Here is a 24712-nt window from a genome sequence, read left to right as displayed (position 1 = left end):
GGACGCTGTGCCCTGGTCCCCGGCAGAGGGCCGGCTCTCCCTCACACGCTTATCAGGTGGCTGCAGCAAGGTCTCGCCACCACCACCACCGGCCGCCAGTGAGTCGCGCCAGGCGATGCGGCCACAGCTCTTCATCGCGCCTCCTGCTTCTCTGCCTGGCGCCGCCCCCCACCTCCCGGGCGGCATTTGCCACCCAGCAAAATCGAACACGTCCTAGCAGCATCCAGCATCCCCCGCCAGCATCCCTGCCGGACAAACCACGGCCGCGCCTTGATCTGACCCTCCCGGCCCGCGGGCTGCTCCGGCAGAAGTGCGTCCCGGCCTCAGCTGGTGAGCAGGTGCGGCCTGAAGACAGCAGCGTCCAGGACACGGGCCGCCTTGCGGGCTGAGGGCCACTCGAGTCCCAGGAGAAGCGGCCGCCCCTGAGGTCTCTCTTGGAGAACGCTCCGTCTGACAGAGGGCCCACGCCGCCCCTCCTTCCAGGACCGTGACCGAGGGGCGAACCCAGCTGCTCTCACTTGCTCAGCTCAGAAGGGTTTTCTCAGCCGGCGGATGGCGGCTTTCGGTCCGCAGAGGCGATCTCAGCTGAATCGGGGCCAGTGCGGGCGGAGCACGGCGCGCCAGGACCCACGGGCGAGCGAGGCTCCCCAGCGGGCGGCCCCGGAGGATCGCAGCAGCTGTGGGCCCTACGGTCTGCTGGCCCAGAGTGGAATTCCTTCTCTTCTTACGTAAAGACATTTAAAAAGGAAGGAAGGAAGGAAGGAAGGAAGGAAGGAAGGAAGGAAGGAAGGAAGGAAAGAAGGAAGGATGGAGAAGAAAACACTGTTTTCGTCAGCTCAGCATCTTCTCTCACTTCTCCTCCTGAGTCAGGTTGTTCTGGACAACACACATCTGAGAACTCCCGCTTGTCGTATCCTGTCGGTAAGCTTCTCTGACTTTTCGTGGGTAGACACACCCCCACAGAACAGAACCTTCCTCCGGGCATTCGGGATCCAGCGAGGTCGGACTGCGGTCTCCGATCTCCGCTTCGGGAAGAGCCCGCCGCCCTCTCCCCCCCGAGGAGGGGGGGGCCCGGCCCGGGCTCCGGTGGGTCTGCCACCCCCAGGGGAGCGCCCTCTCCCTGCGCGCCATCTGGGGCCCTTCCTCTCCGCCGCGTCTCCCCGGGTCTCCGGGCCCCACGCTGAAGAGCCCTGTCGGCGTCCACCCGGCCTCTCCCGTGTCCGTCTCTCCGGTGCGTCTGCACAGTCGCTGTCCCGCCGTCGCTCTCCTCCTCCGAGTCTTCGCTTCCTCCCCGGGTCCGTCTCACGCCAATCACAACTCCACGTCCCCGCTGAGCCTTTTATCTCTCATCACCGCCTTCCGTTGCTGCCGGTCCTCGGGGGCGGCCCGGGACACTGCAGAGGGTCCTTCCCCGGGTCCGGGTCTCCACCAGGAAGCGGGGTCGCGCCTGACCGTGACCTCAGCAGACACACGGAGAAGACAGCCTGTCTCCGCGACCGAACGGGCATCTCCACCGGGTAATCAGAAACGACGGCGGTCTCCACCGGCAACCCCCCCGGAGGCAAACCCAGGCCCCGAACTGCGCGATGAGGGTCCGTCTGTCCTCAGAGCCGCGTCTGAGCCTGGGGAGAGGGGGCTTCCCGCCTGCCTGGTACCCCCGCCTCACAGGACCCCAGGCGAGACCGCCGCGTGACCCACCTCCGCCGGTCCCTGGCTGCCGCGGAGGAGTCCGAGCTGGGCGCGGACAGCAGAGTGGCCGCCGAGAGCCCATTGGCAGAGCCGGGCAGGGGGCGGTTGGTGATCACGCACAGCGGGGTGCTGGACGAGACAGAGTCCGCCTTCTCCGAGGGGGCGTCCGCTGGGGGCTTGCTGGGGACCCTGGAAGCAGAGGGGACAAGCACAGTGTGTTCAGCGCGCCCCACAGAGCACGGAGACGGAGGGTCCGGGGCAGGCCGAGCCGGAGACCCTGCTCCCCCGGACTTTGGTCGTCGGTTGGCGTTCTAAGTCCTGAGCTCCTAAATCCTGGAACAGAGTGATTACGTGTTCCATCTGACCTCCTCTGCCTGAGGACTGACATTTCATAAATTCTTGTTTTGCTTGAGATTAAAATTTTCAAAAATTAGCTCAGGCCCCAGGCAAGGCAGTGACACAGGCCAGAGGCTTCCACGCTCCCGAGTGCCACCCGGCCCCGCCCCACGCCCACCCCCACGAATGACCCTGCAGCCACGTCTGCGCCTCCCCCGCCTGCCCGGGGCCTCGGCAGTGGGCCGTGGCCCCGCTCGGCCCGGACGCCCAGCCCTGCCCCCCGCTCAGCCTCGCTGCCTTCCACCCAGCCCATCGCCCAGCCGTCCGAGCTCCTGACGCGCGCGGGCCGGAGCACCCCCAGCCGGGCTGCACACGCGGCCTCCGCGGCAGCCTCTCCAGCAGCAGGGCCTGTGGGTGCCCACAGCCGCCAGCACGAAAGGGGGGCCTTTGTTCTCAGCAGAGGAGCCAACCGCAGGCTCTGCACCCTCACCCCCCGGCCCCACCCGCCGGCTCTCCTGGCCCACGCCGCGGCGCTTTGCTCGGGGAACCGATCCAACGCCGACCCCCAGCGAGACGGGACGAGCAGCGGCCGTCACGATGCCGCAGAGCTGGGTGTTCCCCCTCCACACCGTGACCACAGATGCTCAGACGGATCCACCTGCTCACTTTCCAGCAGCCGCAACAGGACAAGCCGGAAACAAGCCCGCAGACCCCGGAAGTCTGAACACGGCACCTCACCCAGAAACGGGTGCAGGCATGGGTGCAGGCACGGGAACAGGGAGGCCCGGCAGGGGGGCCAGAAGGACAGAAGGTGGAGCTCTGTGCCCCCCTTCTGATTAAAAGGCCGAGGTGATCGACTCCGAGGACTTCCAGATGTGCATGGGAAGTGCCGGCGACATCGGCCGGGACCAGAGCCGTAAAATGATGCCTCACTCGTCAGCGCCTCACCGACGCTCTTCCCCGGCTGACGACACGCTCCGGCCTGTCTGCAGGGGGGCTCCAGCTCCCCAGAACCGCGCGCCGGGCGGGACTCGGGCTGGGACCGCCCGCTCTCTTCTCAGTGAGTGTGCGAGTGTGCGGGGAAGCTCCGGAGCGAGGTCAGAGGCTCCGGGCGACGTGGGGCTACGTTCCGGCGACTTAACCTCTCTGACCGTCGCCTGTGCAGCGGGGACGGCGGGCCCTGGCCGGGTGCCTTCGAGGAGGCCATCGCCGGTGAGCGTCTCTCCCCCTCTTCCCCGCTCACCAAAAGCGACGGAGGACAGCCATGTCCTCGGGCGAGGACAGCCGTGCGTGCACACGAGGGGGCGGGACGGGGCGGTGTGCCCGCGGGGCAGGCCCTGTGCTGACTCAGCGCAGCAGCGTGTGCGGAGCGCCCGGTCCGCAGCCCCGAGCACAGGCGTGTGGGAGCCACGTGCACGCCCGGCCCGGGCCCATGCCTGCCTCGGCCCCGCCTGCTGGGCGGCCCTGGCGTCTCGCTTCCCTGTCGATGGCCTGAGGGTGGCGTGTCGCACACGGGACGGCTCCCCGCGGGACGCTAACTGACGTGTGTGCCCGAGGCGGCCAGCTGCCTCACACACACTCCTTCTTGCTCTCCCGCAGTAACAGAACCGCTATGCTGCTGAGAGCGGCAAGGCACTTGGTCAGAAGTCCGCCTTTCCCAAGGTCTCTCTGGCTGACAGAGGTAGCCAGTGATACAGAAGCAGAAAACAGTGCTTTGGGGAACGTTCTCAGAGGCATCCTTCTCTGCACATTTCCCCCTTTCTTCCTCCTTCCTATCTAGAAGGCAGCCATGATGGCTGGTGCTCTGGCAGCTATTTTGGACCATGAGGCAACCAACGGAAACCACCTAAGCACTGTAAAGTGAAGAGGAGGAGCCTGGATCCTTTGGTGACTTTGGGGCTGTGGGCCAGCCTGGCTTACTGCTGGACTTTCTTGAGAAAAGGGAAGAGAACCAGCACCTCTGCCGCACGTGGGCCGTCACTGCTTGGACTTGCTGCTGCGTGTGAGCAAGGCAGACTCCTGTGTGATTTCTGGGCGGGGCCCGGCCCAGCGCTTGGTGCCCAGCAGAGGCGGCTGCTGCTCCCCCCAGGCCCGGGTCTGGACGGTCAGCCCAGGGGCTTCCCCGAGCGTCAGCCTCCCCCTCGATGGAGGTACTGTTCACCTGCCCGTGCAGGTGCGTCGCTGCGACAACCCTGCACCTCTCTGTGTCATCACACGGGCTACAGGCCATTGTGCACCTGCCCCTTCTGGCCAAACGAGGGACCACCACGGACTTTCGGGAAAGAAGCTAGAAACTGAGAACCAGCCCTCAGGTGCCGCCATCGGAGTGTTCTTGCGGCAGCACCATCGTTAACACTTTCGTTTTCGGTGCATCAGAAACGAGACCCCCAAAGGAGTCCCCGCGCCCGCGCCCATACCCACAAGGAAAAAGGCGTCTGCCACGCACAGAGCCCCAGGCCCCGCCAAGACCGCGCTGCACCCTGCGTGCCTCCCTAAGGACACGGTCCGCCCCCAGGCGACCCAGAGTCCAGGAGACGCGCCCTGGGCACAGGGCCCGGACCCACACACGTCCTGTCCTTCCCGCGGCGAGTCCAGCAGAAAGCTCCTTGGCTGGGGGTCTCCGGGAGGCTCCTCCCCAACACGGGGTGGGGGGGCTCCGCGTGTGGTCCGCCGCAGCACTGTGACCCTCCGCTGCGGCCACGGCCGGTGAGCGACGGACGGGGGGACGGAGGCAGCCAGTCCGCGGTGCCACCCCCGAGCACGCGGTGACGACTGTTCGACGGGCGGCTGTGGCTGGCGGGCAACGTCGCAGCAGAGGCAGCCTCACCAGACGGCGGGGGCGCAGCGGGGCTCACGCCACCGCCACCGCGACGGAGCGGCTCCCGCCCGCGGCCCGTGTGTCCGGAGGCGGCAGCGAGGACGACTGTCGCCGCAGCGGCTCCAAGAGGCCTCACGTGCTGGGCGGTGTGGGTGCGCGGCGGCGGCGCTGCCGGGCAGGGCGAGGAGAGCAGGCTGCCGCCGGCTGCCCGATGGGTGCAGGGGCCCTGGGAGCGGGCGAGGCGGCAGGAGACGGACGGCCGAAACGGGGGGACGCGTGGGGCCACTGGCACTGCCGAGGGCAGCGCTGAAAGACACACACTGGGCGCCCCTCGGGACAGGCAGCCGCCCCCCGCCCGGTGCCGCCGGCCCCCCACATGGCCCCGGGAAGGACGCAGAAGGACAGAAGGACAGAAGGACAGAGGGGGCGCGGCACTGGCAGAGGAGAGGCCAGGTGGGGCTGGCTGCCGGCAGCAAGCAGGTGTCTCCCGGTCCCCGAGGAGGGGGCAGGAGGAGCACAGGCCGGAGGCACCAGAGAGAGCCCACGGTGGAGTGGCCGGGAGAGGGAGCAACAGGAGGCGTGCCAGAAAAACCCGTTCCCGACCGAGCCTGAGCGGACGGCCATGCACCCCCGCCCCCGTGTCCGCCGGCTGCGGAGCAGCTCTGGGAGGCCGAGTCAGACCCAGAGCCTGGCCAGTGGGTGGCTGAGACGCCGAGCGCGAGCGTGGACGCCAGTTGAGAAGCTCTGCAGAGGAGGTGCCCGGGCAGGCTCCAGCCCTGAGTCTAGAGAGCCACACGTGTGGGTGACACAGGACAGCGTCTGTGTCCCAACCGAACACCGGCAAGAGCTGCCTCGCCCGTGGCAAGCCACCGTCTGGGTGAAAAGCTTGAAGAAACTGTCCCTGACCGTGACAGTAACGAGACATTGAGGGGTGGCCGACAGAGCTACGAACCCTTCTCTGGAAAGACGTATCCCCTCGGGCCGTGAACTAGGACTTCTGCCCCAAGACCAGAGCCGGCCAGAACCCGGAGAGGCAGCGAGGCTCCCGCAGCCGGGCGGCCAGCGCCTGCTCACACTCACTCTTCATTTCAGCCAGTGGCGGCGGGAGAGCCCTTGCGTTTGCAAAGGCCCTGAGATGCTGTAACACCGAGAGAGGCTAGGGGCTGCAGAGACCCTCCCGAGAGGGAAGCAGGAAGCAGGCCCTCCGTCTTCTCTCAGGGAGCACCCGCGCCTCGAAGCCTGCGCCCCACCCCGAGGTGGCCCTTCCCCCTCCGTCCCCCGAGCCACGCCCCTTGGCGGGCCGGACCCCACGCCGTCCCCTCAGCCAGAGTCTGACACCCCCCCCACCCCCGCAACAGAACAGCCTGTTGGGACGTCTCAGGGCCTCGGCCCCTCTGGCTGGACCGTCAACACCATTTTCTCACACAGGCTTGGGCCCAGCCATGGGCAGTGCGGACCCACGCCGCAGCCTCGGAGACCACGGGGCACCGGGCTCCGGAAACTGGGGGACCAGGCCCACTGGGCGTGTCTCTCCCCTCCTTACAGGGCCCCCAGGCGGGCGTCCCGCCCGTTAGCCACGGCTGCTCCTCTTAGAGCTCAGGGCCCCGCCACGAGCTAGCAGACCAGACTCTGCCCATCGGTGGAGACGGGCTTTGACCCCAAGCTCAGTCTGAGGTTGGAGCTGCCTCCCCTGAGGGTCCCGGCGCCGAGGGGTAGCCGAGGGTGAGAGGGGGAGTGAGGGTTCAGAGCGAGCGGTGAGGCCAGACTCCCCCAGCTCCGCGGCAGAGGCCGCTGTGCAGTGCTAAGGAGGCAGGTCGCAGAGCCCCGCGGCCCGGCAGAGGCGCGGTGCGGCCGGCAGAGGCGCCGTCAGGCAGCAGAGGAGGAGACTGCAGAGAGGGGCACAGGTGAGGAGGGGGGAGACCCAGGTACCTGCTCCGCACCGAGCTTGCGAGCTGCTCGTCTCCAAGGATCTGAGGGCCATTAAAGTCACAGAAGAAACAACTCAAGTCCCCGATTAGCGGGCTTCTGCGTGGAGCTGCGTCAGCGCAATGCACGGCCGCCCTCTCCCACCCGGCCGCCCGTCGGGGTCCCACCCCCTCCCTCCCCCCAGCACAGCCTGAGCGGGCGGGGGTCCTCGCAGACCCCGGCCTGCGCCGCGTCCCTGGGGCAGGTGGCGCCCTGGCGGCCGAACAGGCCCCAGAGGGTGGGCGTGAGTTCCCGCCCGTCCGCGTGAGCATGTGCGGTCAGTTCACTTCAGAGCAGCGAAGAAAATCATCGATTTAAATTCCAAATCGGTCGACTGCCACGCCCACGAAACCTAAACACACTCCCCTCCTGACTCGTCCTGTGCTGCTCGTGGGCCAGAAAGGGCGTGCGGGCAGGACCCCGGCCCGCGCCCGCACCCGCCTGGGGCCGGTACCTCTTCAGGTAGGTCGACACGTAGGTGGACGGCGCGACGGTCTGCGGCGGCGCCTCGGGCCCCTTGGCGTCGTCCCTCCGCAGCGGCCGGGTGTGCGAGCCGCTTCGCACCAGGTTCGCGGCCGACTCTCTGCCAGGCGGGAGAGAAGACCCCTGACCGGCCTCTGCCGTGGGCCGGCACCCACAGCACGTGCCGACCGCCCGCGGGGGAGAGCCGGGGAGGCGGGCTGCGCGCGGCTCAGGGGCAGACGGGCTCTGGGCCTGGCGCCGCTTCGCGGGCGGGCGGGCGGGTGGAGAGCTAAGTGAGGGCTCAGGCCGCTGCTGGGAGCCGACCCCAGAGCCGGCTCACGGCCACGGGCGCCTCGCCCTGTGCACACTGGGCTGAGGCTTCCGGGGAGAGGGTGCTCCTGCTCCTGCGCTGAAGCCCCCAGGCTCCCCGCCAGCAGGGGGCAGGGAAGGGGGCGGTGGGGCAGGCGGGCGGGGAGAAGGGCCCTTGCGGCCTCGTGGGCCTCGCGGACGGGAGGCTCCCGGGAAGGGGCGGGGTGGCGTTTCTGAGGCCCTCGCTGGAGATCAGGGCCCCAGACCTGTCCTCCCGGGCCCCACGCGGGCCCCACAGGGCCCCTGGCCACCGTGGGTGCTGCCGCAGCGGGGGCTGCAGCTCAGCAGGTCTGGGAGGGGAGGGGGCCTGGGGGTGTCTGGAGGACTGCACCCGAGAGCCCAGGGCCGGGCGGGGTTCCACTACGCGGCTCGGGGATGCCCTCATTAAAACTGAGGAGGACTGACAGCCAGGAGCTGATCGGGCCAGTTGGAGCAGCCCTGCCAGCGGCCGCCCACCCCGGGGTAGGTCTGTGCTGGGCGGGGGAGGCTTGGGGAGCTGGAACCCCCACCGCCCACCGCCCCCCGCCACCCCGGGGCCCAGCAGCTGCCCTGGGCAGGCCCACATGTGGGTGAGGGGCCCATAGAAGCAGCTGCACTCGGTTACCTGTTCTCCTTCTCCTCGGTGTCACGAGGGCTGCCGAGCCTCCGGGGCGCCAGGGAGCTGAAGTAGCTTCTGCCGTCTCTGTCCTGGGGGGCCAGGACCACGACGGGTGAGGCCCGGGCCGCGGCCACGCAGGCGGGCGGTGAAGCAGACCACGCGCCGGCAAACCCCCACTTCCAGCCGTGGTCCCGAGCACGTGGGGTGGGCGTGCGGCCGCGAAGGGCTGGCTCTCAGGCTCACACCCGAGTTTCCGCCCCAAGAACCGCCACGCAGGGGAACGGTCCTCCAGGGAAAAGCCCGGAGCACCCACAGATGCGGCAGCTGGGACGGGACGGGCCGCCTGCCCCTCCCCAGCCCGAGGGGACACTGGGAGCCGACGGATGCGCCGGCCCCAGCCCCGGGCGAGCAGGCGGGATGCCGACCCCCTCCCCCCACGTGGCTCTGCCTGCGTGTCGGCCACACAGCACGGCCGGCTGAGGGGCCCGGCCACGGACAGCGTGCGCACAGACCGCTGGTGCCGCTCCAGGGGCCCTGCGGGCCGCGCCCAGTGCTCACGCTTCGGACGCGTTTCTGCCCCGGAAGGAGGACAGGGAGGCACGGACGCAGGCCAAAGACCAGGGTTTTCCCCTCTCGCCGGGCGAAGGCAGCACGGGACGCCCTGCCCGCCCGGCCCACACGCCCGTCCCCCAGAGCCCAGTGAGGTCCGGCCGCACCTTGTCCCTGTTGTCCAGCAGGGCCGAGACACGGGGGCTGGAGGCGGAGCGGCAGAGGGTGGAGCCCCGGTCCCTCGCGGCCTCCCGGGTGTCGGTGGCCGTGCTCAGCGTGTTGTGGCTGCCGGTCTTCCTGAGGCCCAGGCGCCAGGAGGAGGGGGACTCGTCTCTGGGCTCCTCCGGCTTGTTCAAGACGCTGCAGGGCTGCAGGGGGGGGCGAGCAGAGGGGGGCGAGCAGAGGGGGGCGAGCAGAGGGGGGGGCAAGGTTGGGGCCTCTGTGCAGCCCCCTCTGCCTCTGCGCACCTCGGCCCAGCCCAGCCCCGCGGGCTCACGGCCAGCACTGCGTCCTCGCCACAGGCGCCAGACGCCCCCACGGCCGCCTCGCCCACGAGCCCTGGACTCTCGCACGGCCGCCCCGGCCAGACCGCTGGGCAAACAGACCCCTCTCATCCCTGAGCAGCCAGTGCTGAGCCTGGGCACAAGAGACCTGGGTCCTCACCACACCGACTCTCCACACCCGCTCTCCACACCCGCTCCCGGCCGGCGTGTCGCTGGGAGCGGGACCCTCGTCCAGGCCTCCACAGGCGCCCCCCCCCAGGGGTCGGGGAGAGCGAGCCCATGCCCACGCGTGTGCGAGGTGACAAGAGGAGGCCGGGGCCCGATCTGGCTGCTCGGGGGACCGGCACGGCCCCGAGCTCCAGCTCCAGCCTCAGGCCAGGAGCTCCGCTGGCCGAGCACCACGTCCCGAGAAGAACGTCACCTCAGGGAGCGAGCGCAGGGAAGGCGCGCCCCGCCCTCCCTCACGTCACTCGCCGGGACCCACGGAAAACAACGGTGTCGGCACGCAGGCCGTTGGGGCCCCTGTGTCTGCAGGCGCCAGCCGCCGCCTCTGCCTGGCCCAGCCCCGTCCCAGGCCGCCTCCCGGGCGGGACGGGACAGTGTGGCAGGGACGCCGAGGCCCGCGCCTCAGGTCCCACTCCTCTCCTCTCCTCGCTGGCCACGGCACGGACCCCGCCGGCGCCAGAGGCCGGACTGGGGGGCAGACGCCCTTCGCAGCAGTGCTCCAGTGAAGTGGAGTGAGTGTAGGGGCAAGTGTAGGTGCAAGTGTAGGGGCGGGTGTAGGTGCGAGTGTAGGGGCGAGTGTAGGTGCGAGTGTAGGCGCCCTGTTCAAACGCAGCGTTTTCCTCTGAAAGACGGGCAGTCTGGCAACACCCTGAGCAGAGGGCGGGCCCAGGCTCCCCTGAGTGATGGGCGAGGTGGAGCAGTCACAGCCACGCCCCTGGGGGACGCAAAGCACCAGGCGCCGGGCCTGGGCCTGCACCTTGGCGCCAGAACCCCCCTCCCCGACCCAGAGGGCCTGGGAAGGCCGGGAAGGCGGCGTCGAGCCAACGGAGCTTCTGGCGGCTGCGGCTGCGCTCGGGAGACCTCAGACCCTTCCCCAGCCCACGGCCAGGTGCGCTCGGTGGGTGGGGTTACCCTCGCCCCCCCCCCGCCCCCCCCACCCCAGCGGTGCTGCTGCTGCCGCCCCTGCACGGGCTCCCTGGTCCTGGGCTCTCTGCTCCCCGGGAGCGAGAGGCGGGGCTCCGGAAAGCGAAGTTCAGGCGGGAAGCAAACAGGGAGGGCGGCCCTCCCAGCAGCCGACGCAGGGGGCCAAGAGCCCCGGGCCCCCCGAGCTCCACGCAGCTCCCCTTCAGACGCGGAGAGAATGGGCCACGGACTTTCCTTTCGGTCCAGGCCACCAGACACGCCCGGTGCCGCCCAAACACACCGTAGGCAGGCAGGGTCGTTTGGTGGCCGTCCCGCGGCTTTCCAGGGCGCTGTTCCGGAGGCAGGATCCGGGTCCCTCGCACCCCCAGACCCGCGTGCCAAAGCCCTGACCCGAGGGGACCACGTCCCGAGACGGGGTGGTCGGTCGTCTCTGTGCCAGGAAGGGGGTCCTCACAGGCACGGCGCCCGCTGGCCCTCCAGGCCGGGGCCCCCTGCCTCCAGAGCAGGGACACGGATTTCTGGGGCTTAAAGGCGCCCGCCCGTCCGCGGTGCTGGCGAGGACGGCCTGGGCGGGCCCAGACCGAACAGACAGGACAGATGGGACAGAGCGCCACCCTGGAGGCCTCTCTAACTGCTGCTGCTGCTGCTGCTGCTGCTGCTGCAGCTTCCAAACTGCATCCAAACTGCCTCCCCGACACTCACCTTCCGGGCCGGGGTGACGGAGGGGTTTGGGGCCGGGACGGGCTCCTCCATGCGGCCCTTGCTCTCCGGGCTGGAGAGGCTGCTCACGTCCTCGGGCCTCCCATCTGCCAGGGAGACACAGGTCGCAGGAGAGCTGGTGAGACGTCGGCCCGTGTGCACACACACCTCCCCCGGACTCAGGGTCTGCCCGCTCCCCGGGCGGACGGGGCTCTGGCGGCCGGGGGAGAGGGACTCAGGGCTGAGGCTGCCCCAGTGGCTCAAACCGCAGCTCCCCCGCACGTAACTGACAACGTCCTCCACATCACGTGTCACGTTCGAGTTCTCCGGTGGGTACGTGGTGACACTCTCCTATGGCCACAGCCAGTCCTCATGAGGGACGGCGCCGGGAAGCCCCGCTGAGAGCTGGGTGGGGGGGCACTGACAGTCCGCACTGTAGGTGGAGTGGGGCGGGGGGGGGTCCCCGGGCTCGAGCAGGGCTGCGGCGTGACCCAAGGGGGCGGCGGGCAGGAGCACACCTCCCGGCACCGGGCGCACTCGACGCGCCGCGAACACAGCCCGAGACGGCCGCGCAGGGGCTGGGAGGGGCCCTGCTCTGGAGTTTTCGGGATGAGCTGCGCCCACAGGCCTCAGCGAGTGGACGCCGTCCCAATACTGCGGTTCAGCGGTGCCGGCGATCTCGCTGTGGCCGCTGGTCTCCCGCCCCCTGGGACGAGGGTCTCGAGCCCACAGACGGAGACGCGAGGAAGGGCGGTGCCGCCCCTCCGTGGGGGGAACCCGGGCCTCGGAGGAGCAGAAGGAGCTAAGGCCTCACCGTGGGCCCGGCCACGGCCAAGGTCAGGGAACACGGTGCCAGCATGAAATCGTGCCCAGCCCAGTCCCCCAGCCCGGTCCCCCAGCGGGTGGCCACTGCAGGCCCTGACCGAGGGTCCCAGGCCAGAGCGGGACCCTCCACCCCAGGGCTCCTCTGTGCGCCTTGCCCTGAGGCTGCAGGACCAGCCCCGGCTCCACTCAGGGCTCTCACCACTGCACGTGCTCCAGGTCGGCCGGCTCGCCTCCAAACACAGAGCACGGCCCCCTGAGCCCCCTCGGCCTCCTGGGCCCCAGCTCTCCGACGGGTGGGCGCACCTGCCCCCGAACACAGGGCCCGCACGGGAGCACCCGCATTACCTGCCTCCTTCTCAGCCTCGGACTCCGAGGCTTCGTCCTCGCCCTCCTCCTCCTCCTCCGAGCTGGAGCTGCTGGACCCCTTGTCTCCCTCCTCCGCGTCCTGGGCCTTGGGCGTCTCCTCCTCGTACAGCAGCTTCTCCTTGCTGCGCGGAGAGAGCAGCATGAGCGCCGCGGAGGACGGACGGACGTCCCTTCGGTGCCTGGATGGTCCGAGCCAGGAGGACGCAGCCACGGGCCTGCATGCGCGTCCCCCTCGTCCCCTGCCCCCCCCCCCCCCCCCCCCCCGAGCCCGCCTCTGCAGGCTGAGGCTCACGGCGGGGCTGCAGCCGCCCTCACCCGTGTGGCACAGGGCGGGGAGGGCCGGGAGCCTCGGCGCCAACGTGGCAGGTGAACAGAAACCACCCCGCAGCATCCGTGCCCGCTGGGGCCCGCCGGGGCCCTGCCGGCTCCGGGCGGAGGGCCCTGAGCCCCTGGAACCCCCCGCTGGGGAGGCAGCGGGGACTCAGGCCCCTCAGGCCGGGGAACAGGAAGCGCCGCACAAGGCCGATTTGTCCTTGAACTCCAAACACACCCACCCGAGCCCCCCCCATCAGCGCCCCCACCCACTTGAAGGTCGTGGGCTGAGACGGAAGTTTCTGCCGCACAGACCCGCGCGCACAGTGGGTGGGCCGCGCGCCCCGAGAGCCTTACTTCTGAAGGAGTCCGCCCTGCAGCCCGCCGCCGCTCAGGCCCGACTCGATGAGCGCGCTCCGCGCCTCCTTTTCGCTCCGGAGCTGGAAAACGAGGCGGCGGCGGTGCGGGTCAGCGGCCACCGGGGCTCGCGGGGCCCTGTCCTCCCGAGGAGCACGAGGCCGGCCCAGAGGGGCGAGAACCGGTTTCACACACTCGTCTTCCAGGGCCCGAGGGCGGCTGGCCTGCCGTTGTTTCTGGCCTCCGGCCGCTCCAAGGCCTGCTTCTCACGAGGGACCTTCGCCACCCACGGCCCCCGGACCTCCCTTCCCACTGGCTGCTGATGGCGCCCGAGGGAGCCGCGGCCTCCCCGAGGGCAGACGGCCCCGCAGCCCCGCACGCGGACTCACCACGCTCTGCTTCTTCTGCAGCATCTCCAGGTGCTCCACCAGGCCCTCGTCGGCCACGTCGAACGGGGTCTGGCCCTGCGGAGGGGAGGGGGTAGGGGCGCCGCGGCCACGTGCCCCCGTCAGAGCCCTTGCCGGCCGGCACCCCGCACCCCATCTTCCGCCTCCAGCCACAGCGGCCTCCCCCGTGCGCGGCTCTGCGGGGGCTATGACGGGCCCAGCCGCTGTCCCCGAGAGGCACTGTGTCCTCGCAGGGGTCTGCTGTTCCACCAAACAGCACCGAGAACGTGGCCTCGTGGCCGATACCCACGTGCCGTCTCCCCCGACCTGTTGCTCCACGGCCCTCCTCACCACGGAGCACATGACGGGGGCCTCGGCAGGAGCGGGACACGCGTGCCTGAGGTCATGCCGCGAGCCCGGCTCCGCAGGGGAGCACCCGCGCAGGCGAGGGCCCACTCGGCGGAGGCCGGAGGGAGGCAGAGCACCACTGACCCGGGGGAGGGGGGCCGCGCCTCTGGACCCCGGGAAGCTCCTCGGGACTCCGCAGACGTAAGGACACGGGCACGCAGCACGGTGCCAGGCAAACTCAAGGCACCTTGTCAGGTCACCGCTTTAAAACGCCTGACTGTGCGTGGCGCACAGCCATCACGAGTCTCTGAGTCAGAAGTAAAGTGAACCCCCGGCCGGGCTTCCCCGGGGCGGCAGCATCGTTCCGAGACCAAAGGGTCGCTGGTTCGAACCCCAGTCAGGGCACACGCCTGGGCTGCGGGCCAGGTCCCCAACAGGGGGCACATGAGAGGCCACCACACGCTGATGTTTTCCTCCTTCTCTTTTGCCCTACCCCTCCTCTAAACATAAATAAAATCTCTTTTTTTTTTTTGAAAAAAAGTAAAACAAAACCTTCCACGCCTCGCCACAGACGGAGCCTCAGGCCTGGCCAGGGGCAGACGCCGCTGCGCCCACTTGTTCCTTCAGGGGCGTCCGCGCCCGTGGGGCTGGGGCCGGGTCGGCGGCGCCCCCTCACACAGCCAGCCTCCACGTGGCGAGTGGGTGGCACGGGGAGCAGACCGCCGCTGCAGGGCCGCACCCCGAGGGCCGGGGGGAGCCTCCGGGGCCGAGACCCCCGCGCAGGCTCGTGGCCCCGGTGGGGCGGGGGCAGGCGCGCTCACCAGCTTGTTCCGGGCGTCCATGTTGCAGAGGGCCTCGGCCAGGATGGAGCAGGCCTCCTTCACCCCCCAGTGCGCAGCGGCGTGCAGGGGCGTCCAGCCGTCGTGGTCCCGCACGTCCAGGTCGCAGCCGGCCTGGACTAGCAGCCTGTGGGGGGAGCCCGCCAGGCCTTCATGCCCTCTGCTGCGGCTTCCTGCCGGAGACCCCGCCCCTACAAAGCCACCGGGTTGAGGTCCCCTGCCCGAGGCCCACTCAGGGTTCTGTTCCCACATGGGGGGGGGCAGGCCCCGAATGCAGCATGGGAGCCCCAGGCATAGCCGGGGCTGGCAGAGGTGCTGCGTGGGGGTGTGCGCCCAAGCGTGAGCGGAGCCTGGCTCAGCTGGCCACAGCCGGGGCTCCCGGACGGTGCGCCCTGCGCCTGGTGCAGGGGGGCTGTGCCACCTGGGGCGGGCCCTCGGCCGAGGTCGCTCCCGGCTGCGCCCGCAGCCAGTCAGCTCCGGCCACACGTGCCCACGCCAGGTGCGAGCCCCTGACCGGGGAGGAGCCCGGGAGCGGCAGACTGCGACCCGTCCCGCAGGGCCCTCGCAGCGGGGAGGCCACGGGGGCAGCAGGGGGCCCGTCAGACCCACCCGTGAGGGCCTGGAGGGACAGCGGGGCTGTGAGCTGCCCGGGGCCCCAGCAAACGGGAGAGAAGGCTGCGAGGTCCAGGGAGGCGGCCGCAGAAATGCGGCAGAAAACTCGCCCCGCTCCAAAGGCCGAGGGCTCTGCGCCCGCCTCCCGCCCGCCGGGCGCCGCGGCCGCCGCACCTGAGGACCTCGGAGTAGCCCTTGGCGGCAGCCACGTGCAGTGCGGTGGCCCCGGAGCGGGGCTGCCTGGTGTCCTGGACCTTGCCGCTGTTGAGCCACTGCCTGGAGTCCTGCAGCATCCGCTGCTCCTCTTCCTTCCGCACCTGCTCCAGGTCGACCCCTGCGGGGGCCACAGGCGGCCACGGTGTCACCACCGCCCCCCACCCCGGGCTCGAAGGGCCTGCAGTGGCCAGGCTGGGCGCTGCCCCCTCTCTGGTCGGCAGACAGGGCGACGGGGTCTGCAGACTTGGGTCGGACCCTGTCGCGTGCCGGGAACGCTGTGAGGGCGGGTCCGTCGGGGGCCCCGCACCCAAAGCCACCTCCCGCTCTGAGAACGAGGGGCCAGGGGCCGTTCCTTTATGCTGTGACCTTTGATCAGGGCCATCCGGTTCAGAGTGCCCTTGCACGTCACAGCGCCTGCCCTCGGAGGTGAACAGGCACCACGCCCCCAGGCGCCGGGGGGGGAGGAGAGCCCAGAGGGGCCACGGAGCGCGTCCCGGCCGGCGCCGGGGGGAGCGGGCACGAGGCCGCACTCGCGAAGGCAGGAGAGGCCGGCGCTGACCCCCCTGGCACAGAGGCCGGCACATTTCCATAAGGGCCGGGGGTGACGTCTCTCCGGCTTTGGGAAACCGAAGGCAAACACAGGGACGTGGCCAGAGCGGCCCCTCCTACCAGCCTGCACCAGGAAAGGCCACCGCGGCCGCACCCTCGGGTGAGCACAGCCGTGGGGGGGGGGGGGGGCGGACATGATACTGAGCGTCACGACGGCCGATGTCCCCGGAGTCCCGTGCCCCTCCCGGCAGGCCCCCCCCCACCCCCGCCGCCCGTGAGGCCCCCCCTCCTGGGGCCGAGGTTACCTTGCTTCCTCACGTGCTCCAGAAGGAGGTCCTTCATGGCAGGCTCCTCCGCGAGGTCGGAGGGCACCTCACCCTCGCTGTTGACGACGCCCACGCTGGCCCCGTGGTCGAGGAAGTACCTGCACAGACGCGCCCAGAACCAACACGGCCCGTCACCCCGACCCGGCTGCGCACACACGCACCCGAGACCCGACGCGGAGCAAGGCCGGGTCACGACGCCGGGAGAGGCTCCTGAAGTCTCGGAGGCGGCGAGTGGCAGGGGTCACGGCCCGGTCTTCTGACCTCGGGCCCCGCCCATCTTTTCACGAGACCAGGCCACCAGGGGGCGAGCGAGGGTCCCAGCAATGCTGGGAGCCCCGTCAAGGGCCCGGAAGTCCTTGAAGCGGAACAACTGCTGCAGCCGGACTTCAGCCCGACCCCGAGTCAGCAGTCTCAGACGCTGTGGGTTCTGTTCTATTGTTACTTTGGTGAGGGTTTTATCTCGTTATGTTTAGAGAGGGGAAGGGAGGGGGAAAGAGAGGGAGACATCCATGTGTGGTTGCCTCTCACACGCCCCCTCCTGGGGACCTGGCCCACAACCCAGGCATGTGCCCCGACTGGGGATCGAACCGGCGACCCTTTGGTTCGCAGGCTGGAGCTCAGTCCACTGGGCCCCACCGGCCAGGGAAGAGATTTTAGAAAGACAAGACTGGCCCCCGGACCTGAAGAGCTGGGGCGGGGGAGAAAGACCAGGCAGAGATGAGACAAGGGACGGACCGCGCTGCGCTCCCTCGGGGCTCGGGGGAGGGCACGGCGGCGCCCCCCGGGCCTCGCTCTGGTGCAGGCCGGCAGCCCCCGCGTGGCCTCGCCCCTGGAGCCCAGGCCCTCGCGGTCCAAGCTAGCCTCCCACCGACACTCCTTCCGCGGCGCCCGGCGCCTTCGGTGCGGACCCCGCGCCCCGCACACCCCAGGACCCCACAGCCGCACCTCTCCTCCCGGGAAGACCAACGGGCCGACGGCGGGTGGGTCCTGGGGGGGCCCTCAGCACACGCTCCGCTAAACCCAGCCCCTTCCTGCTCCGGAACCCGCCCGGCCAGCAGTGGCCCTGGGCCTGCCGTGACAGACCCTGGGGGCCGCTCGCGGGCCGCCGCGCTGCCCCCCTCCCCACGGCCACCGCCCTGCGCCCGGCACTTCCTCCTGCCCCTCGGCCTCGAGCGGGGCCTGGGCGACACGTGGTGACCTCTGCTCGGCGCCCCCCCACCCGCTCCCTGGGGGTCAGGCTCATGGCACCGGGACCCCGCTTTTGCCTCTTCTGACCCGTTCTGAGGCCCACGGCGGCCCGGAAGACTCGTTTCTAGAAAGTACTCTGGACTGACGTGAGCCAGAAAGCGGTTACGGTTAGGTACGGCTATCTTCCTAAACCATTCTCAGAAAAAAAGTAAAAACCCCTTTAGTCTCACTTTTCCCCGAACGAGAATAACAGTCGACCTGTGGAACAACACTTACTGCTCCCCTAAGGACCCGTGCAGCTGCCCCGAGGCTGGGGAGCCCCCCGAGCTCCGTCACTGCTCCCCTCAGAAAGCACAGCCTCCTGTCCCCGCCACCACCTCAGCACAGCAGCCTCCGTGCTGCTGCTCCGGGGGAGGGGGGAGCGGGTGGAAGGTGCCCGCAGAGAGGGGGCCACCCCGACAACAACCGGACTTAGCAGCGACTTAACAGTGTCAATTGCTCCTTAAAAACAAGCCAGCCCCCTGCTTCCGTACTTTGCCACAGGGGGCGGCGCGACCGTTCCCGGGACCCGGGACCCAAGGCAGACGAGACTCACTCTGCGATGTTGAGGTAGCCGCAGGAGGCCGCCGCGTGGAGGGGCGTCCAGCCCTCGTTGTCCTGCTGGTCCACGGCGGCCCCGTTCTCCACCAGGAACCTCACCATGTCGAAGTTCTCGTCGATGCAGGCCTGCAGGGGAAGCCCGCCGCCGTCACGCCGCCGTCACCCCGCCGGCCCTCGCCGAGGGAGGCAGCCCGGCCGCCCGCCCGCCCCACTGCCCGCCCCACGCGGCTCTGGGCAACGGCCCACAGCAGACCCCCCCCCCGCCCCGAACCACACTCGTCTCCGATTCCCGAGTAAGGGCGCCCAGAGCGCGGCCCCTCAGCTCCGAGGTCTGGTGTGCACCCCGAGCCGTCTCCCTGCCCCCCCACCGCAGTGTGGGGCAGACAGGAGGCCGCTAGCAGGGCGGGCCGGGACGGGGGCTCCGGCGCGCTGTGAGTGAGCGCGCTGTCTCGCCACGGCTCTACAGAAAGACCCACGGGCTGCGACCCACGGGCTGCCTCTGACCAGCAGGGCCGCCCCGCGAGCCCGGCCGTGAGGGAAGGGACGAAGTGAGCACAGAAACAGGCCTTTCTCACGCATCGTTTTTTTTCCAAAAGATTTTATTATTTTATTTTTAGAGAGAGGGGAAGGGAGGGAGAAAGCGAGGGAGAGAAACACCAACGTGTGGCTGCCTCTTTCGCACCCCCCACTGGGGACCTGGCCCACAACCCAGGCGTGTGCCCTGGCCAGGAATCGAACCAGCGACCCTCTGGTTTGCAGGCCGGCGCTCAGTCCACGGAGCCACCCCAGCTGGGGCTCACACTTACTTTCTGACCGGCTTCAAACAGCGCGGTGACGCTTGTTTGTGGTTGTGGGCCGTTAGGGGCCCACTGCTGCCCGTCTCCGAGCAGCAGGGGGATGCACGGCTTCCCGGCCAGAGACCTCGGTAACCAGGCTGTGTTAGCGTGTCCGTAGGCCGACGAGGAGGGGAAGCTGCACTGACAAGGGCCAGGCGTCCGTCCGTCCGTCCGCCCCCAGCGAGCCTGGGGTCGGATCGTATCCAGATCGAACTGACTTCGGCAACAGCAACAGCAGCAGCAACAGCAGCAGCAGCAGCGAGACCAGGGCCCTCCCGCTGGCCCCGGAGCCAGCTCCACCTGCCCAAGCAGCAGCGGCCACCGGCCCCATCAGCCCTCGGCCCTCGACGGTGGGCGGCTGGACAGCTGGGCGGGGAGGACGCACGGCACCTGGGCTGCACGCCTCAGTGGACCCGTCGCTGCGGAAAACCGCGGGCTGGAGGAGCCAGGTGCTCCCTTCCTGGAGCGTCCGCGTCACTCAAACAGCCGACAGACAACGGACGGGGCTGCAGACCCCACCTGCGGCCGACAGGCGGGATGCCGAGGTCCAGCCAGCCGCCCAGGGAGAGTGCCCACAGCTGCCCAGCGCTCTGGAAAAAGTCTGACACGCCTGCCTTTTCCAAGCACGGGCCCGCGTGAGCCCAGATTGTCTTCACGGACTCTGGCCAAAACCCCGTATCGAACAAACTGAATCAGGACGTTACGAGGGATGTGTAGAAGTGCACAGCAACGCCAGCGCCACTCTTCTCGTCACTTTGTGCGAAAGTCCGCTCCGACGGCTCCGCACGACGGCTCCAGTGGCGCTGAGCTGTCTTTGACTTCTTGTGCAACAATCTGGTTCGACTGTGGTGTGACAGCTGTCACATCAGTGTGCATTAAAAAAAACTTAACAAAACTGGTGCATTTTTGTGCAGCCATTTTAATATTGAAGATGGAAGGAAACTTGCAACACTTTTGGTGTAGTATGCTTTACTATTCCAAGGAAGGTGAAAGTGCCACGGAAATGCAAAGAAAGGTTGGACCGGTGTGCGGAGGAGGCGCTGTGACTGGTCGGACGTGCCGGAAGCGGCCTGCGAGGTTCCCTGGAACCACAGCTCCCTGCTGCGGGGCCGTCTTAGGCACCGAGAGACGCTGGCAGCACCCGGCCTCTGCCCACTGGCAGCCAACAGCAGGAGGGAGCCGACAGACTCAGAATGTCCAAGTCAGTGAAGTTACTGGTGAAAACGAGAAATGTGTCTTCAGGGAAAAAACTAAACAGGCTTTTTAGCCAGCACAATATCTAATTATTTCAATTAAAACAGGTGATTTGTACCAGCCTATAATAGGTCACTCCTACTTTAAGTGAATTAATAAGCCCATATTTTTAGAGTGTCTCAGTAACACGTAAGAACCCCTATGAACACAAGCTCTGGGGTTCTGCATGAAGTTTCCGGGCGCGGGGCGACGCCGAGGACACGGCTCTGCAGCTGCTGTGCTCCGGGAAGACTGTTGGGCGGCCAGCGCAGGACGACCGGGGAGCGTGCCCGCGGGACACCGTGACCGGAGTCTTTCCAGGAGGACGTGCGGGCACCCCACCTCCCCGAGATAGACAGCGTGTCCGTCCGTCCGCCCAGCACTGGGCAGGAACGAGAACAGGCCGACCCGACTCACGTGAACACGTGACTCACGTGAACACGGGACCAGGTAACTCCGGCCACACGCGGCTGCTTCGCTGATTCCCCTCACGCCAGCCTGGGCTGGGTTCCGCGGCAGCCTGTCCCTCCGGCCGGCCCTTCCCCGGGAAGCAGCCCCCAGGCCGCATCTCCTCCAGGACGCTCTCGAGAGCCGACCAGCTGGGCCGAGCGCCCCCCATCGCGCCCCACTCCTTCACCCGGCGCCCCACTTCCGAACCGTGCTCATCGCCGAGTGCCTCACCGACGGCACGTCTGCCCCGGGGCGGCGCTGAGACCAGCCGCCGCCGGGTGACTCGCGGAGACCTGTCCAGGACGACTTTCAAGTGAAGGGATGAGGGGCTGCTCTTCAAAAAGGCACCGAAGGCCAAGGAGAAGAAGGTGTCCCGGAGGTCAAGCACACGCCACCCAGGTCACAAGAAAGCCCCGGTCACGAGGGCCCGCTGTGCTGTCGGACCCCCGTGGCCGCTGGGCCAGCAGCCTCTGGCCGGGCTGCTCCATTTCCTTGGCTCTGGGAGGTCTCCCGACTTAGCCGCAGTGGCTACACCCGCACCAGGAAGCGGCTGTCCCCAGACCCTCCTCCGCCCTGGGAGGGTGCCGGCAGACGGCAGACGAGCCCGGCCGGTGGAGTCCTCGGAGAGCAGCACCCCCAACCCTCGACCCTCTGACTCCTCCCTTCCCCCCCCCTCAGGCTCCTCCCCCATCAGCACTCGGGTGGGCTGCCACCCTCTCGGTGTCAGTGTCGTGGCCTCGGGTCCGCGAGCGTCAAATCCTTCTCACGGCATTTCTACACGCATTTCAGAGAACGGCCACGAGCCGGCCTGATCTGCAAGGCGATCTGGTGGGGTCCCCTCTGGGGTGACCACAGTGACCGTCAGGCAGGCCAAGCACTGACTGTCCCCAGGGGCTCAAGTGCGGGGCCAGCACGGGTCAGGGCCAGCGGGGGTGCAGGCAGCCGGGCCGGCCAGCTCCGCCAGGCGCTGGCTCTGGGTGAGGTGGGGACAGAGGCGCCACCGGCCGGCCTCCCGGGACGGTGAGGGGCGAGAGGAGATGGTGCAATGGCAGCAGCCAGTGCAGCCGCTGTTTTCCAGCCGACAGTCCAGCAAATGGTGCTTGCCCTCGCCTGCCCCCGCCACCCCCACTCGGAGCCCATGGCAAGGAGGTGGCCGGTCCCAAGTGCCTCTGACCCGGGGAGACTGCAGGGCGAGCTGCAGCCGGACTTCAGACCGCCCCCCAGCGGTCCAGTGCGCTGCGGGACCCCGAGCGCGGGAGCTCCCAGGGTGAACCAGCGTGTGCCGCGGCTGAGCTGAGAGACCCGCCCGCAGAGGCGTCCTGGAGTGACCGCTGTGTCCTTCCCTCCTCTGCTGCCGTGGCTCTGGCAGAAGGACCGTGGCCGAGGCCGTGGAGGAGACCGGAGCACCCCCGAAAACCTCCTCGGTGAGCGGCGACACGGCCGTGCAGACGCCCCCGGCTCGTGCCGCCTGCGGCTGCGCTGACTCACCCACGGCGGCGGCACGGCGGGCGCCCAGCCCGTCCACACTGCTGCCGCGTCCAGGGCGGGGGACCCCAGCACCCTGCCTCCGCACGAGCCGCTCTGACCGCTGGGCGGATGGGTCCTTCCTGCCCTGAGCAGGCAAAGGAGGCTGAGCAAGGCCCCGGTGCTGCCGAGGGTGCGAGTGGGCGGGTGCCCCTCCCACCGAGCCCCTCCCCTCTGCTGCGGCTCACGTCCGCCTCCCGGAGACACACGGAGTGTCACTACAGAAGCAACCTGCGCGAGGCCCTTAAGAAGAAGAGATGGCATTTCATTATCATCTGATTAGTTATTAGTCCAGAGAGCCATCAAAAATGTTGCCAGGGAACGGTTTGAGGCTTCCTAAGGTGGGCGTGCCACGTTTCCCTGGCAACGGAAAGCTCTCTCCAGAGAAGCGACTGGATCCCACCGAACCCCGAGGAGGTGGGCGAGCTCGCTCTGGGACTGCAGAGAGGCCTCCCAGCACGGCGCCTCCTCCGTCCCAAAATAGCCTGCAACTGTCACCGCCGCCGAGTGCCACTGGCTCCAGGGGCTGACCTTGCTGCCGTGTCTCAGAACCCCGCTGCGACGCCCTTCCCCACAAAGCCCGGCTCCGGGGCTAGGGCAGGCGACATGTCTCCCTGCCTGGGTGTTGCAGCCCACACCTGCCTGGATCCCCACGAACCTCGCCGACACGGGCGCCGGGTGCCGCTGACGCTCGGAGCCGTCCCCAGTCCACGCCTCCCACTGTCGGGTCCTGCATCCCCCCAGATCCACACGGCTCAACAGCAGTAACAACCTGTGCAGGGCCTCCGCAGCTTGAGATCTGTATACTCCCCCAAATTACACACTTTCGACTTTATGCTGAAAACCCTGAACGCTCGCAAAGACCGTAATTTCTTTCATTCACCAGCCGCACGCCGGATCCCTGCAGCACCTGCGAACTCTCGAGTCATCGCTGCGCGCTCTCCGGTACAGCCCGAACCCCGGGGCAGCACTGGGCACACGTGTGCTGGGTGACAGAAGGGGGTGCTCGGATGCCCAGAGAGCCACACCATCTGCACCCTCAGCTGATGCTCGGTCATCCAGGGTCATCCAGACCCACGGAGCCCACGCTGCAGGCTGCACGCGGTCCCGCCCAGGCCAGTGCTGCGCACTCGGCCTCCCGGCTGTACGCACTGTCCCTGTGCCCTGCCCCCTGCCGCAGCGTGCTGAACGGCACCCCAAGCTCGTCCACGTCCCAATCCCCGAAACCGGTGCAGGGGGCTGCACTTGGAAAGGGGTCTTTGCAGGTGTGATTAAGGACCTTGAGTGGATTATCTAAGTGGGTCCTAAACCCAATGACAAATGTCCTTATAAGAGACAGTCGGGGGCAGGCATGAAACAAGACAGAAGAACAGGAGGGAATGTGACCACAGACTGGAGTGATGTGGCCACACACAGAGGCTGGAAGAGGCAAAGAAGAAAACCGCCTGTCTCCTCACTCCTGTCGTGATACAGTGTAACATCTGCCTGTCTCCCCACCCCTGTCGTGATACAGTGTAACGACCGCCTGTCTCCCCACCCCTGTCGTGATACAGTGTAACATCTGCCTGTCTCCCCACCCCTGTCGTGATACAGTGTAACATCTGCCTGTCTCCCCCCCATCATGACACAGTGTAACGACCGCCTGTCTCCCCACCCCTGTCGTGATACAGTGTAACATCTGCCTGTCTCCCCACCCCTGTCGTGATACAGTGTAACGACCGCCTGTCTCCCCACCCCTGTCGTGATACAGTGTAACGACCGCCTGTCTCCCCACCCCTGTCGTGATACAGTGTAACATCTGCCTGTCTCCCCCCCCATCATGACACAGTGTAACGACCGCCTGTCTCCCCACCCCTGTCGTGATACAGTGTAACATCCACCTGCCTCCCCACTCCCTTTAGGATCACCGTGTGACGATGGCCTGAGTGAGCACCACAGCAGCAGCCGGCTCCAATGTGACAGGCGACACCGGCAGTGTCACTCTGTGTGAAAGACTTACGACTCCCTGGCACAGACGGTTTGGCTCCCCGAGGGTGAGAGCTATATATCTGATTATGTGCTCAGTGGTCAGGCAGGCTCTGGACGCAGACCCGCGGCCTTCCAGGAGGGCGAGCCAAGAGAGACAACAGAGGCAAAGAATTTTCCGTGGAGTCACACAAGGGTTTCTGTTCTCGGAAGACTGGCATGCTGTGCCCAAGCCTGCACACGTTCATAGTGGGGGACCAGGGGGCACCTCCCTGCAGTTGGGAGCAGCTGACGATGTTTAGATTCCAAAACTATGCTCATTCTGGACTCGACCAGAACCTCCTCTCATGGCCCAAGCCCCTGCCCTGCCAGCGTTTCCCTCCACCTCCCCCACCCCCCGTGTGTCCACTGAACCGAGACCAGCCCTCTGGGCCCCCCGAGGGTGATCCCGGCACCGCCCGCATCCAGCCCAACTCCTGTCATCCAGGCAGGGTGAAAAGGTGGAGCAGAAGCAGGCAGACGGAGACAGAGCCCAGGAAACAAGGACCATGTCTTCCCAAAGCCCACAGTTTTTCCAGTGAGGAGGTTCACAGTCCCGGCCTCCAAACCGCTGCTCTGTCTCGTGGGCACGCCTGGTCTGAGG

General features: G+C 68.3%; 1 protein-coding gene across 1 annotated transcript in view; it reads right to left on the bottom strand.

Annotated features, from left to right (window-relative positions):
• PPP1R12B (protein phosphatase 1 regulatory subunit 12B) overlaps positions 1 to 24712 on the bottom strand; it is a 64346-nt gene that overhangs the window by 30946 nt on the left and 8688 nt on the right. The window contains exons 2-13 of the mRNA XM_036016039.1: positions 18057 to 18187; positions 16253 to 16371; positions 15357 to 15516; positions 14553 to 14697; positions 13387 to 13461; positions 12998 to 13080; positions 12308 to 12450; positions 11141 to 11244; positions 8954 to 9154; positions 8244 to 8326; positions 7263 to 7391; positions 1699 to 1878 (exon numbers count right to left, since the gene is read on the bottom strand). Of these exons, the coding sequence (XP_035871932.1) occupies positions 1699 to 1878; positions 7263 to 7391; positions 8244 to 8326; positions 8954 to 9154; positions 11141 to 11244; positions 12308 to 12450; positions 12998 to 13080; positions 13387 to 13461; positions 14553 to 14697; positions 15357 to 15516; positions 16253 to 16371; positions 18057 to 18187 (1553 nt within the window). The remainder of the gene's footprint in view (positions 1 to 1698; positions 1879 to 7262; positions 7392 to 8243; positions 8327 to 8953; positions 9155 to 11140; positions 11245 to 12307; positions 12451 to 12997; positions 13081 to 13386; positions 13462 to 14552; positions 14698 to 15356; positions 15517 to 16252; positions 16372 to 18056; positions 18188 to 24712) is intronic.

Source organism: Phyllostomus discolor, chromosome 15 (genome assembly GCF_004126475.2).
Source record: "Phyllostomus discolor isolate MPI-MPIP mPhyDis1 chromosome 15, mPhyDis1.pri.v3, whole genome shotgun sequence".
In the NCBI taxonomy this organism is placed as follows: Eukaryota; Metazoa; Chordata; class Mammalia; order Chiroptera; family Phyllostomidae; genus Phyllostomus; species Phyllostomus discolor.
This window is presented reverse-complemented; position numbering and strand designations above follow the sequence as displayed.